This window comes from Sceloporus occidentalis, unplaced genomic scaffold, assembly GCF_023333645.1.
Source record: "Sceloporus occidentalis isolate IW3139 unplaced genomic scaffold, rSceOcc1.0.p SCAF_336, whole genome shotgun sequence".
Lineage (NCBI taxonomy): Eukaryota > Metazoa > Chordata > Lepidosauria > Squamata > Phrynosomatidae > Sceloporus > Sceloporus occidentalis.
The window spans coordinates 214,417-228,766 of record NW_028317316.1 but is presented as its reverse complement, the minus strand read 5'-3'; the positions used below and the strand labels follow the sequence as shown (position 1 = coordinate 228,766).

The following is a 14,350-nucleotide window of genomic DNA, read 5'->3' as shown; positions in this document are numbered from 1 at the left end:
AATACGTGTGAGGATTTGGGGAAGTGGCTGGTAAGTCTCATCCCCTCCACATGCTGCTTATCTTGGCTGGAGATCCCGTCTTGTTTGTAAAACCTGAGGTCTATGCACTACATTGCTTTATGCTCTTGGGATCCTTTCTATGGAAAACCTGACATTGTTCTTCAGATTGCATAGGGATTGGATTTTTGTTTGGTTTGATGAAAAATGTTTGAATGTGACATCATGGATCTGTTTTCCAATGGAATAATAAAATGATTTGAGAATCTGTTTTACTATCTACTTATGTGATTGAAGTGTGATATTCACAGTGTCTAAAGCTGCACCCATTTTACACTCCAGGTAATGAAACAATACATTTAAAGAACATGGTGCTGTGTCCCAAAAGGTTACTACTTAGTTGCCAGGCAGATTTTAGTAAGGCCTGGTGGCCCCCAGCCTAAATACACCACCACAGTAAGATTACATGAACAGACATCCACACTAAGTATATATATGTAGGTGTTGGTGCAATCACATTCAATAAATCCTATGGTGGATGTTGCTGAGTGAGGTCTGACAATATGTAAATTAATTTGTGTGTGGACATAAACCTAAAGGACCCGGTACAAGTGCTCTCATGGTGGTCCTGCAGGTAGATCTAGAGATTTCAGAGATGTGAAGTTTTTAAACTAAAAGCAGAGTCTAGGTTGCTCAACAGAGAAGTTCAAGAAGATGACATGGATTTCAACAGACAATGAGTATGTTAGGAGACTGCAGGGGCAAGCATCCTTATGCATGGGAGTCAGGGTGTCCAACAGACCTGTAACCTATACAAAATATGTAAGCGCACAACCCAAAAAGCATAAGAGGCATATACATCTAGGTTGCTTATTTACACCTTTTAAGCTTTTCAGGTTGTCTGCTCCTCTATCGTGTACATTTTTGTGCTGTGCAATTTTGCAAGTTCTGACCAAACAGTGTTGAGCAGCGTAAAATTGCTAGAAAGTCTTTATTGGGTTTAAATGCAAAGCAGTCCTGCGGATTCAGCTCCTTGGTAAGCAATTTAGCCATGAAAAATTAGATAGGACTCACCAAGTTTGGGGTACTTTGACATAGTAACGGGCTAAGGAATAAATGTCGATATAGTGTGATGAAATCCCTAATATTTGTCTTTTTTTTGAGTGGTATTTTCTGGGTCTGAATTATTGCTTTGTTTTGTAGACCTGTAAACCTGACAGATCTTGCTTGGAGTAGTCTGCCAAAAAAAAAATACATGCACACACAGGTGACCACCATCCACATAACTAATCACCATAAATACAATCGCTGGTATAAAATTCTAGGTTTGGTGTCACTCATGATATAGCCCATCATGTCCCCCTGCAGGAGGGACAGCAGCAGAGTGTTTAATCAAGGAGCCAAATGAAGTTGACTCCGCATTTGCATGAAATTTTGTGGTTCTTGACCGCATTATCTGCTTCAATGTTTCAAAACCACTTAGTCGCAACTTATAGTTATGAAACTGCACTTTTGCAAAAAAGTACATTTAATATTATTATACACATTTGGTGGTCATGGCTGATTCTAGCTTGATTCTGGAAATTGACCTCATTAATTAACAAGACAACAAATCACAATTTACCTGCCACACCAGAACCTGCCCTTCTGCATGGTCTTCCAGTCAATAGTCCTAGATTAAAAAGAAAATAGGTCAAATTCTCTTTCCCGCCAATACTTGCAAGACGGTGGGAATCTACGGACCTGACCTCAATAGTGGAAATGAAAAGTCTCCACATTCTTATTATGGAAAAGCTACATTGTACAGTAGCTCTACAGGAACATTAAAACGCTGCGAACACCATATGGGGAACGTGGAAACAAAATAGCTAAAGCTCGGACATTTAGCAAGAATCCATACCTTTCGCCCTACGTTGGAAGCACTACAATGGCCGCTCTCCTTTAGTAAACCCAACCCCTCTCTATATTCCTCTCTTCTATCCCTACTTCTTTTCTCCTTTTTTTTTCTTTATTGTATAACTCCAGACCTCCGACTTTCATGCATGCAAAGACAGATGAAATGTTGAAAACATTGTGATGTTAGCTTTGGAGAGAAGATGTATAATTTCAAGCAATTAATTCATAATCACTATTGTGAATTACTCAGGGGTAAGAATAAGTGAGGAGTCTCTCAGATTGTAACTGTATCTATTGTTATTTTTGCAATGAATGTATTAGAAGAAAATAAATCTGCCTGAGAGTGTGCCTACCTCTTTACACATTTGGGGCGCCTGCTTTTAAGTACTACAACTCCCATGACGTTCATCAAACGTAAAACCTCTTATTTAATGTAAACTCCTCGGGGTCAGCTTGTTTGGAAAGTACATTGGTTAACCACATACAACACACAATACGTGCCAAAACCTTTTTGTTCCTCGTGTTCAATGTGGCCATTTGACATTCTGCTCCACAGCTTTGTAGCAATTCAATATAAACAGAGCTATAATATTCATTCCAGCATACAAGCTTTGGAAACCAAGAAGATGGCCGCGTGCTTCCGGCGACAGAAAATAAAAGTACGTTATTTTCATAAAGAATCTTTCCAAATCCCTTTCCGTTGTAACGCTTCTGCTCACCTCACATTGTTAGATTAACTTTTTATTGTATTTGATCACGCAGAAACAAAAATCCAGCCGGCGCACAGCCCGGGGTCATTATCGTTATTTGTGCCGCACAAGCGACAATGGGATTGGCTGCTTCTTTGAGGTTAGAGGGTAAAGGTTATAGGGCAATGCAACATGGCGACTACCAAGCGGGTGTTGTACGTGGGTTAGTTTTGCCATATTTATTTCTTAATTATAATGAATCTCGTGGCTTGTCTCACGTGTTAGCTGTTCTGTTGTGTAGTTAAACATTGTGTTTTGACACTTTATTTTGTTTAATGCCAAACGTCGCTGAGTATTAATGGAACTATATCCTCAAAACATCGGTTTTCAACAAATGTACTTTGCATCAACTTATTACGATCACTTTTGGCAGGTGGTATACGAGTAGTAATAGATCACTATGTTAAAAATGTATTTTCATATTATATTATATTTGATTAATATAAAGAAGTGTGTAATCCGCAGGTGGTCTGGCTGAAGAGGTGGATGAGAAGATTCTCCATGCAGCTTTTATTCCTTTTGGGGATCTTACTGACATCCAGATACCTCTTGATTATGAAACTGGTAAGGGATTTTAGCATTTCCTCTTTGTCACATCTCAAGAATGGGCATGTAACTGGGATTTTCATCTGAAGAAGAGACGTCTGAGGTCCTGAATGTTTTTTTTAATTAATTTATTTATTGAGAGGGTTCTGATAAATCCGTCTGACATTTGGTGTAAACAATGTAGGGTATAAGGTGACCCAAAACTGTGCATGAAAGTTCGTATGATGGCTGAAATGTAACGTAAAGAATGTTAATATGGATCTCTATATGTTTACGCGGTACTGTTTTATGTTTGTAGAGAAACACAGAGGATTTGCTTTTGTGGAATTTGAAAGCCCAGAGGTAACGTCTAAATCCTTTATTATTTTTCCCCATTGGATTCCAAATGTCATTCTGTTGTGTATTGAATTTATTTCCAATTACTTTACTGATCTGCCTGCAAAACAAATAAAAAAAAAAAAAATATTCTGGAATGTCAGCATATATGTAGAATGTCTTTTGTGGTCATTCTGGGATACATTGGTGTGGCTGGGCCACCTACAATATTTGCACTTTTACCTAGCCCTCCTTACCTTTGCTTTCTGTAAGTCCAAATTGTTATTTAATACACTGTTATGTCCTGTTTACCAATTGTACAGCACTGCGGAATATAGTGATGCTATGTCGATAATTAATAAATGGTTGGCGGTCTAGGCCTGCTTTGCCAACCACACATTTTAATGTTGTTACTGCGTTTTAACAGTTAAAAGTGAATTATCGTGATTCTGTGACTCTTGGTCACATTTTAACATGGTTATCTTGTCTTTCAGGATGCCGCTGCTGCTATTGATAATATGGTATGGATCGCTTACCTTATTTCTTGCCGTTTACATTGCTTGTTTAACGGCGTGTCTGTTGTTTTCTTTTGCCTATTGGGCTCAGGATATGTTTTGGAAATGGAAACTAATGCCATTGCTTTCATTTCTTAGAATGAGTCAGAGCTGTTTGGAAGAACAATACGTGTCAATCTGGCTAAACCCATGAGGTTGAAAGAAGGGTCTTCTAAGGCTGGTAAGTCCTAGTAAAACATGCTAAGGATACAGAAAACATTAGAGGCTGACTGCAAAAAACCTTGGGAGCTACGATCTGTGAAACTTTTACGTGCTACAGACATTTAACCTTACAGACTAAGGCTACAGACCTTAATTTAATGTTAAAGAGTCACTTCAGTGTCCAATAAAGCACCAACAATGAATAATACACATTAAAATATATGAAATAGTTAACCTGTAGGTAAAATGTAAGTGCGAGCAAGTCGTTAGGCAAGTGTGTACGGGAGAAATTTGTACAATTTGGTGCCTTTACAAAGAGGAGAAAATGATAATTTAAGGGGACGCTCACATTCATGTTATGGTTGTAAATTTGCTCATCGTAAATTATATTGCAAATTTTGCCAGCTAAGCTGCAATGGGTAATATCCTCCTTGTTTTTGTTAGTTTGGTCTGATGATGACTGGCTAAAGAAGTTCTCTGGAAAAACATTGGAAGAAAATCAAGAAAGTGAAACTACGGAAGCACCGAAACCTGAAGCACAAGAGGTACTAGCGTCTGCCAACAAACTTTGAAGTGTCCTTTTCACATAGCATTCACTAGTGACATTCTCTGATATACATTTTATTCTTTTTTTTTGTGTGTGGAAAAATTATAGGTTTGTTTTTCTTCATTATGGGACCCATATGTATTCCTTGTATATCACCTGTGCCCAAATGCCAAACAAATCCTCTCCCTGGGGATTACAGCGTCACAGCATGCAATAGAACACTGTACTAGAGGACTGCACTGGGAGGCGGGTCCCGCCAGACCCGCCAAAAAACTTGCGGGCGCGGACGGTCTTGCTGGGGCTGCGGGCGGGAGCGTGCGGTCAGGCACTGTACCTGCGGGTCCCGGTAATCGCGCGCAGTCCCACAAGGCTGCCTTCTTGCTGCTCCCTTACAGTGTCTCCTAGCTTGCTCCGCCCAGGAACAAAACGGAGTCACGTGATGTGACGTCACTTCCTGTGACTCCGCCTTGTTCCTGGGCGGAGCAAGAGAAGAGACGCCGTGAGGGAACAACTCGAGGGCAGCTGCGCGGGAAATCAGGTAAGGAGGCGGGCATGATTGGCCACAAATGTGGCGGGAGCGGCACACCCACATTGCGGGAGCGGGATTAAAAACCGCGGGAGCGGGATTAAAAAAGTAGTCCCGCGCAGGGCTCTACACTGTACCACTTAATGATGGCACAGGTCTCCTCTCAGCCATCACTGTTGGCTGATCAACTCTTTGCCATCACAACATTCCCCTTCCCTGCCATTGCTGTTCTTAAGTTAATTTTGTTTTCTGAGGCGTGTAACATTACCATTATGTCGACAAAAAAAAACAGCCTTTACTTTTGTGGAATAGTGAGGCAAATAAACAGGTAGACTAGATGTCCAAATGGTTTTTATCTGCATTAATTTCCATGTTCTGTAGAATTTTTCAGATTTGTGTCGCTTGATTTGCACTCTTTCCAGATATTGTAGGTTTAGTGAATCACTCCAGCCATGAGCCTTATGCATGCTTTATTTATCCGGGTAGAATGTATGCAGCTCATGAGAGGCATATGTGTTTGCCCTCATCCCAACCAAGTTTGAAATGTATGCACTTTTTGAACAGGTACCGTATCCAGCTGGAAAGGGAGATTAAATCCTTCTTACAAAAGCTGATTAGAAATTAACTTTTTCTTGTGGTCCTTAAAGGAAGGGAACCTCTTTTGTATCTATATAAAATAAATAGGATTGCCTATTTTCCCCACATATAGCATTTTCTTTTAGGGAGCCAAGCCGATTATTCAGGTACTTACTGAAGTAGGAAATGGGATGTGACGACTTAAGTGACACTTTTGTCTCATGTATCATTATACTTTTATATTTGTAGGGAGAACCACCCGCTAAAAAAGTACGGGCAAACCCCCAGGTGTACATGGATATCAAGATAGGAAACAAGCCTGCTGGACGAATCCGCTTCCTCCTTCGAGCTGACATTGTACCAATGACGGCAGGTAAGGCAATCCTGTGGGCTCGTAGATAACGTTGACCAATGAACTTTAATAACAGCAGATACCTGCCATATAGAATTAAGAGTTAATTGGTAATACTGTTACTTGCGTAACAATTTTACTTTTTTTGTTATTTTAAATTAACCACCAGATTAGCACAAACAAGCGCAACATCTCATTTTTATTTTTATCTGAAAAAAATAAATTCAAAATGATCTCACTTTTCCCAAATCAACGTTATACAGTTCAGTACACTAAATATACATCTAACTACAAGAAGACTAAAGTAAGCAATAGCTATGCCTTTAAAAACCCAAATGTATGCAATGTATATCATCTAATTCCCCTCGCTTAAATTACACCTGCCCTATTAAGTTGCAGATTTGTATTAATTCAGACTGCCTTTTAAACCACTGGGAGGCGGAAACGTCCAGACATCCAGAGGAAATTGCCGTTTGATCAGGCAGATCAGAGTGAGACGAGGGGAACATCAAAAGTACCGCCAAAATATAAAACAACAATTGAAAAAAAAAAAATGATATAAAAATAGAGAACTCTGTATGGGAGTATTTTTACAGAAATATAAAAAATTAAAACAAATCTTCGTATTTGAGGTATTACTGTACTGTGGTAGATACTGCTGAACAGAAACTGGATTTCTTTTTATGTCAAGCACACCTATCCTCTGAAAGAAATCCTAAGCATACTCCCCCCCCCCCCCCATGTGTAATTTTCATCTTTTTGGTGCAAAATGCCATTGAAAGGGGTCAAAGCAAATATCTCAAATAAAGAGTAGAGACTTATGAGTTTTTTTAATGGTAACATTTTACAATAATAAATGGCTTACCATTTTAATCTATTTCATTTTTTTGGACCCATGACGCTTTATTTAGCAAAGGTTGGCTACTGCTGTGCTTCTGTTTTGTGCATACCTAATATGTAATTAAAAAAAAAATAGCACATTAGGGTTTTTCTCCTGTTTTTTGTTTTATTTCTTTATCTACAGTATATGTTGATAGATATATATACGCACACACACTCTGTTTTTGTTTTCAACTTTCATTTAACGATCTGTACAGACCAATAATGTTGGGTTTATTTGTAATTTTATGGGGGGGGATATTAAAACGTGCATTGACCAAATTGTTCATTCATAACTCAAAGTCTATAGTGTATTTTAATGTAGAGCAGGTATTTGCTTTATTTTTTTTTTCCATGTGTAACCTGGTTTATAAATGAAGTACTAACCCTTATTGTGACACACAGAGAACTTCCGCTGTCTGTGCACACACGAAAATGGATTTGGCTTCAAGGGCAGTAGCTTCCACAGAATCATCCCACAGTTCATGTGCCAGGGTGGAGACTTCACCAATCACAACGGCACGGGAGGAAAGTCCATCTATGGCAGGAAGTTTGATGATGAGAACTTCATCTTGAAACACACAGGGCCTGGTGTGTAATAAGAGTTACATTTGTATTACTTTGTGAAATTATTTTTTCTTCTGGATCTTGGTTTTTAAATTGATAGTGCTAAACATCAGCTGCTCTGTTTAGATCATTGAGTAAATAAACCTGAACAGGTGTATTTATTAATTCCTCTTGAAGGTTTTTACTTGATTTTAGTAATTCTTTTGGGGAAGGGTTTGGACAGTCATGAGTACTAGAGGTGACGTTTCTAATTCTTCATTGAATTTAAATATAGGTGCTAAAGTTGAGTGTTAAAATCGGAGCAACACCAGAATGCAGAACATAAAACTGCAGGGGAATTCTCAAAATGTGTTTCTTTTTATGTAGATCTGGGATTTTCCGTGATTTTGTTTAGCTTGTTCATCATGTATTATGTCTGGTTATTTTTTTCTCATTTATGTTAAGGATAGTGCTTAAAATATATTACTTTTTCCAAATGCACACCTGAGATGGATTTCAACCCCAAAAGAGCAAATCGAGGAAGCAGACTCCTTTAGAAGAGACGAGGCTCCTAAGCCATTGTGTTATTCTTCCAGTCCTACCTATAAACTGTACACTGTAAAAGTGCTGCGCAGGCCAATCCAGCATCACCATTCTTTTTCCTTTTACCATTGTCAGACATGTAGTGTTTAATTCTTCTTGTTTTTATTGCAGGCTTGCTATCAATGGCAAATTCTGGGGCCAATACAAATGGTTCACAGTTCTTTATCACATGTGACAAGACTGACTGGCTTGATGGGAAGCATGTAGTGTTTGGAGAGGTGATGGAGGGAATCGACGTGGTTCGGTTAATGGAGGTAAGTTTTCCAGCTTTGTTTCTGACTGACCTATGCATTTGATAATTTCTATCCTATCCCACATGAGTATTAAGGGTGAACTTTTATTTTATTTCAGGCTCAAGGTAACAAAGATGGAAAACCGAAACAGAAAATAATAATTTCAGACTGCGGGGAGTATGTATGATGATTGAGACTCTCGTTTTACAATGTGCTCATAGTTAACCGCCCAACCATAACATCAGAGGCCGTTTTGGTTTGAGTGGTAGTGATGTTGCTTTTGCTATTGAATGTATTTGTACATTTTTCATTGTTAAATAAATACATTTTTGTATATTTTCTTGAATGATGTCTAATTTGAAGCTATTTTAAACACCTTTCTTAAATATGCTGTGACCAAGATCATTAAAAATTAGGTGCTAATATTGCACAAGCAGTGTTTACGTGGACTATATGTTCTCTTCGTAATGTGTTTTTATATAGCTTAAACATAAATACAATTTCTTAGAATGCCTTGTATGCATTGTGTATTTAAGATCTACCCAAACATTTTAATTAATAGACTGATAACATAGTCTGAGGACAATTCTGTCACCATGTGAGCTCCTTTTCACAAATGAATGGGGGGTCCCTGCCTCTAGCCTACCTTGTCTACGTAGCATCACAGGGGGTTAACTTGAACGGGAATCTGTAGGATTGCACCAAGAGTTAAAGGTCCTTAAGAGTGACTATTGGTCGCCAGCGGGGAGCTCCTCCAGAGGAGTCCCCTGCCGGCGAACAATAGAGTTGCTCTTACGGACTTTTAAAATCCTGGCACCAAAGCTGCTGCATATTGTTACCGTGTTAACCCCATATTAACCCCTGCAAAAAACGGAGGGAAAAATCTAACACTTAGAACGCGCCCGAAAAGAACATGAGAACGGCCGAATATTCGTGGAATACAAAGGTATAGTTATTGGGTCAAACTTCAAACACGAAATCACACCGCACCTGAGGCTCAGTCCCCCCAGAAGCAGACCTGCACAACATTCAGAAGGAATTTAAGACCATATTCCTTACAGAACTGCTTTAAGCTCAGCCACATTCTTATGATATCTGGTGTTAACGGCCCTCTTGAGGTTATTCCACAGCATCTCTTATGGGTTAAGGTTACGACTGGGCCACTCCAAAAGGTGGATTTTTTATTTTTTTTAAGCCATTTTGTAGTAGATTTGCTTTGATGTTTAGGGTCATTGTCTACAAAATATTTTCCCAGTAACTTTGTGGAGTGGTCAAGGTGCTCTTTGGCAAACTTCAGGTGTTTTTTTTTGTTTGTTTTTTTTTTTTATGGCGTGCAGCAGTTTTCTCCATTGTGTCCTGCCATAGTGTCCATGGCTGCTCAATGTTTTGTGTATGGTAAAACCATTTCCAATGATTCCTTCAAGCCTTTAGCTGTTATTGTAGGATTATTTTTTGCCTCCTTGAGAATTCGGTATTTTGCCCTTGGAGTCATCTTTGAGTGGGCGGTCACTTCTAGGAAAAGTAACCACAGTATTAAATTGTTTGCATTTATAGACAATTTGTCAAACTGTGGACTGATAAGTATGTAAACTATGTTACCCTTTTCTGCTTTATTCAAATCAACAATTCTTGATTGTAGATCTGAGATTTCTTTTTATGCGAGGCATGTTTCGTATCAGCAGGTGCTTCTTGTGAACAACAAGCTTAAAATGTTTGCTTTTTTTTGTTATAAGACAAAGTAGATTTAAAACACATCTCCAATACCATTTCATTGATTACACTCCATTAGCATAGGGATTCATACAGGTTTTCTAACCCACACTGATAATGTTTGCATGATGTATGTGTAAGTGTTGTCAGATTGAGTGTGTGTGTTCAATGGTGAAGGTGGCACATGTTGCTTGGAGACGTTAGGGGCCCCAGAAAGAGAGGGCAGGCATGAAGGAACATAAAACAATGGTCTTCCTCCATGCCTGCAATCTCTTTCCCCCTTAACATCACATATTCCTCCATATAATGTAATTGGTGCAGATAAAAAAAACCTTTTATATAACCCCCTATAAACCACTGTGCCCTTGATATGCCCCCCCCACACACACACACTTACCCCTGTGCTCCAGACCTTTGGTGTCTAGTAGGGGCAGCCGGTAAGCGTCTGCACAAAGTTTGCAGACAACCTCCTGCTTCTGGCCAGCGCTTTCAATGGAGCTTCTATGTCTGAGCACCGGAAGGTCATGTGACACTGGTGCTCCATTATAGAAGCCCCAGTGGAAGTGGAACTGCAATTTCATCACACTTAGTGCCAGTATCTTTTATTCTAAGGATACATTCAATTTGTTTCATTGAACAAAAAGGGAAAAAAACAACATCATGCAGTGTGAGCTTACATTAGGGTATACAGCACCGCTTTTTATCCTCAAAAAGATAAAGCGTAGTTTCTTCAGAAAATAATCTAAGGTTTTGCATAGAGAATTTCCAGAGATATGAATTGGCATAACGTGTCTCCCCATCCGTAGTGCATACGCTAGTTGCGAGTAATGGTACTTCTTGAAAGCTGTTTCTATGTAGGGTCTACAAATCTTAAAATATTATTTGACCTAATTCACTAAAGACTGGAATGTTCCAAAATACCTTGGTTCACACTTAAATTATATTCATTTATGATTATTGCAGAAGTTTGCTGTCCTGATAACCCAATAGTGTTACTCTGCTATACTTTCTGTTAAATATTTGTAAAACTTTACGGGTGTACAATTTGTAGTATGGTTAGTGCTGCACTGCACGGGGTGTCTGTCAGCGAATAAACTTGAAGAATGTCCACATTGTGAGGCCTAAATAATAAATACTTAATTGAGCGAGACCTAACATTTTTAACAGTAAACGGCAGAGAGTCGTGTAAAATGCCATGACTCTAAAACTTAAAATGCCAGACAAATAGCCAACTCATTGAAAGGAAAAATCCTCTTATTGCTCTGCTTGCATTGCAAAAGTTAATAACTTCTGCTACTGTCCTTCAGCTGAAAGGGTTAACCTCTTGCCCCTGCTTGGGTTAATCTGAATCCAAGTATAGTATAGTATTTCGCTGTGTGTTATACAAACTCTCGAGGCGTGTTTGATTCTGAGCACAGTAAGTGTGTGTTTTGTGTCTTTTTGTTACTGTTTTCTTGGCTAACAAGCTGCGCTCTGTATCGGCTTCCTCCTCATGCTTCAAATGCTGTTTACCCAGCCCTTGTATGAATGGGTTTTCTCAGTGCTTGAACAGGTTGACCTCCTGAACTAAATGCTTCTAAATGAAAGCATACAGAAACAGGTAAAAAATAAAAAAATAAATATATATATATAAAAGAAACCCCAAAGTCGTTTACATTTCTGCTTGGCAGGGCTTTAAGCAGATGCCTTGTGTTTTTGGCCCACTTAAATCGCAAAGCTTTAAGAACTGAGAGCATGAGCCCACAGCGAGGCTGGCTTGGGTTTTTCAGGATATGAAAATGGGCTGATGGCAAAGAAGCAACGTCCCTGTGAGTATTGGAAAGTAAAACACCAGAGTTTAAACAAAAACAAATCTTTGGGACTTTATATACACATGCACAGATAAACAGAGCTAGTGTTTAAATCTTTCCTCCAAACAATAGTGCGGGGGAAACAGACCTGTTTATTTCCTCACAACATCATGGATTTTGTATATACAAGTGCCAAATGCCACAACCATCCCGCAAAGTCTCAGTTTGTGTGAAGAAGGCATGTGCCGATGCGCACATCCGAGTTGTGTTGTGTGACGTGTGATAACGACATGCTAGAGGTTGAAATAACGTCCGCCACATTCACCTTTGGGCTAGAAAGGGACTTTAACTTAATAAGCACCATTTTATGTTTGCAGAGATGTTGAGAAGCTATAAAGTATGGGCTTCTTTACTTCCTGGGAACAGTCAAGAGGCAGTGAATACTGCTCAAGGTATGAAAGAGGCCATCGGCTTCTAAGTCTGGCCCTGTATTTATTTAGTTGAATATTGTCTTTCAGAATTTGACTTTTAAAACAAATAAAAGAGAGCGCTAACGTTATACGCACATCATACATTAGCTTTTTTTCAGCAAACATGCCCATTCTCATGTTCACATACTCTTTATCTGTCTATACAACTGGCCTTTCATTAATTGCAGACAGTTTTTGGTATTTTTGACTGTAACAAGAAAAAAAAATTTTTTTACTGGTATTTGTTAAACAGAATCTTTTAACATACGATGAATGCTTGTGGAGAGCCACTCACTACTGGCTTAAATTCAAATCCCATACCTCCTGTAGGATCTGGCTGATGGCTTTACTTTAATCCTGCTGCCGAAATTGAATGACAATTCCCATGGTGACATGGCTTTTATAGCTAATACAAACATATTCGCCATTCATTAAAATCACATGCTAAAAAATATTTTCGCTTATTTTTTAGGGTGTCTTTCTCACCATACATATTTAACTGTGGGCGTGAGGTACTTTTCCATATGGCTACCTCTCTGTGTGCACCAAACCCACCTCTGGTGTTTATTGCCAAAAAACCCTGTTTTGGTTACCTCTGACCATAGAACCCAATCCCATTTGAAGTTCCAGTAGTGTCTGGAAAACTAAAGACTGTTGAGTCAAGTTTTTGGATGAGCACAAGAGGGTTTTTTTAAAAACCTTTCCAAACAAATTGTGGTGATGTAGATGACGTTGGATTGTAGTTTTGGATACTTTCTTGTATCAATGGTTCGGGCTGGTGGTGGTATAATGGTGTGGGGGACATTTGCTTGCCACATTTTGAGCATCGTTTAAATGTGACAGCCTACCTGAGTATTGTTGCTGACCATGTCCATTCCTTTTATGACCACAGTGTACCCATCTTCTGATGGCTACTTCCAGCATGATAATGGTCCGTGTCACAAAGCTCACATCATCTCAAACTGGTTTCATGAACAGGACCAAGAGTTCACTGTACTCCAATGACCTCCGCAGTCACCAGATCTCAATCCAATAGAGCACCTTTGGGGGAAACTAAGTCGGCTATCATTGATCATACTCCAGAAATGGAGTCTGTCTGTCAAATACCAATGTGGTGGGAGAGCGTCCCATGCACCAAGTGCAAGTGACTTCCAGACCACTCAGCACAACTGTACAATGCAAATACATAAATTGCACTGCAGCAAATAAGTAGCAAGTGGCCCCTTTTGCCCCATTGTTAATCTGCCCTTGCAAACACAAGTTCATATCTGTAATAATGCAAAGGCATTCTGTTTGCAACAACATACCAAACACAGAAATAATACAAATGCCCATGTATTCATCATATATGTTTAATAAAAATATGTTTGTTTTTTCCATTAAAATTACAAGGATTGCTTAACAGATACAAATATGCATTTGTTGGATGCAATGTCAAAATAAATATTTTATTACCATATACATATATATGTTACATGTAATGCAATATTTTGTGCAATCATTTTCAGATCATTTGTGAGGTCTGAGAAGGTCTGGCTCGCTATCTCCATTCATGTTCATCCCAAAGATGTTCGATTGGGTTCAGATTGGGACAGAGTTAAGGGCTCTGTGTGGGCCGGTCAAGTTCTTCCGAACCAAACTCATCCAACCATGTGTTTATGGACCTTGCTTTGTGCACAGGGGCCCAGTCATGCTGGAATAGAAAAGGGCCTTCCCCAAACTGTTCCCACAAAGTTGGAAGCATAGCATTGTTCAAAATGTCTTGGTGTGCTGAAGCATTAAGATTTTCCTTCAATGGAAGAGAGGGGCCCAGTGTGTCCCAATACTTTTGTCCATATAGTAGTGCACAAAGCAAGGTCCATAAAACCATGGTTGGATAAATTTGGTGTGGAAGAACTT

General features: G+C 39.1%; 1 protein-coding gene across 1 annotated transcript; it reads left to right on the top strand.

The window, feature by feature from the left end:
• Positions 1-2,774: 2,774 nt before the first annotated feature.
• On the top strand, positions 2,775-8,668 carry LOC149274317 (peptidyl-prolyl cis-trans isomerase E-like). Its single transcript, XM_089505622.1, has 10 exons — positions 2,775-2,805; positions 3,108-3,206; positions 3,487-3,530; positions 3,998-4,024; positions 4,157-4,238; positions 4,664-4,764; positions 6,118-6,241; positions 7,505-7,690; positions 8,360-8,502; positions 8,600-8,668. The coding sequence occupies exons 1-10, from the start codon at positions 2,775-2,777 to the stop codon at positions 8,666-8,668; spliced, it is 906 nt and encodes a 301-aa protein (XP_089361748.1).
• Positions 8,669-14,350: the final 5,682 nt, after the last annotated feature.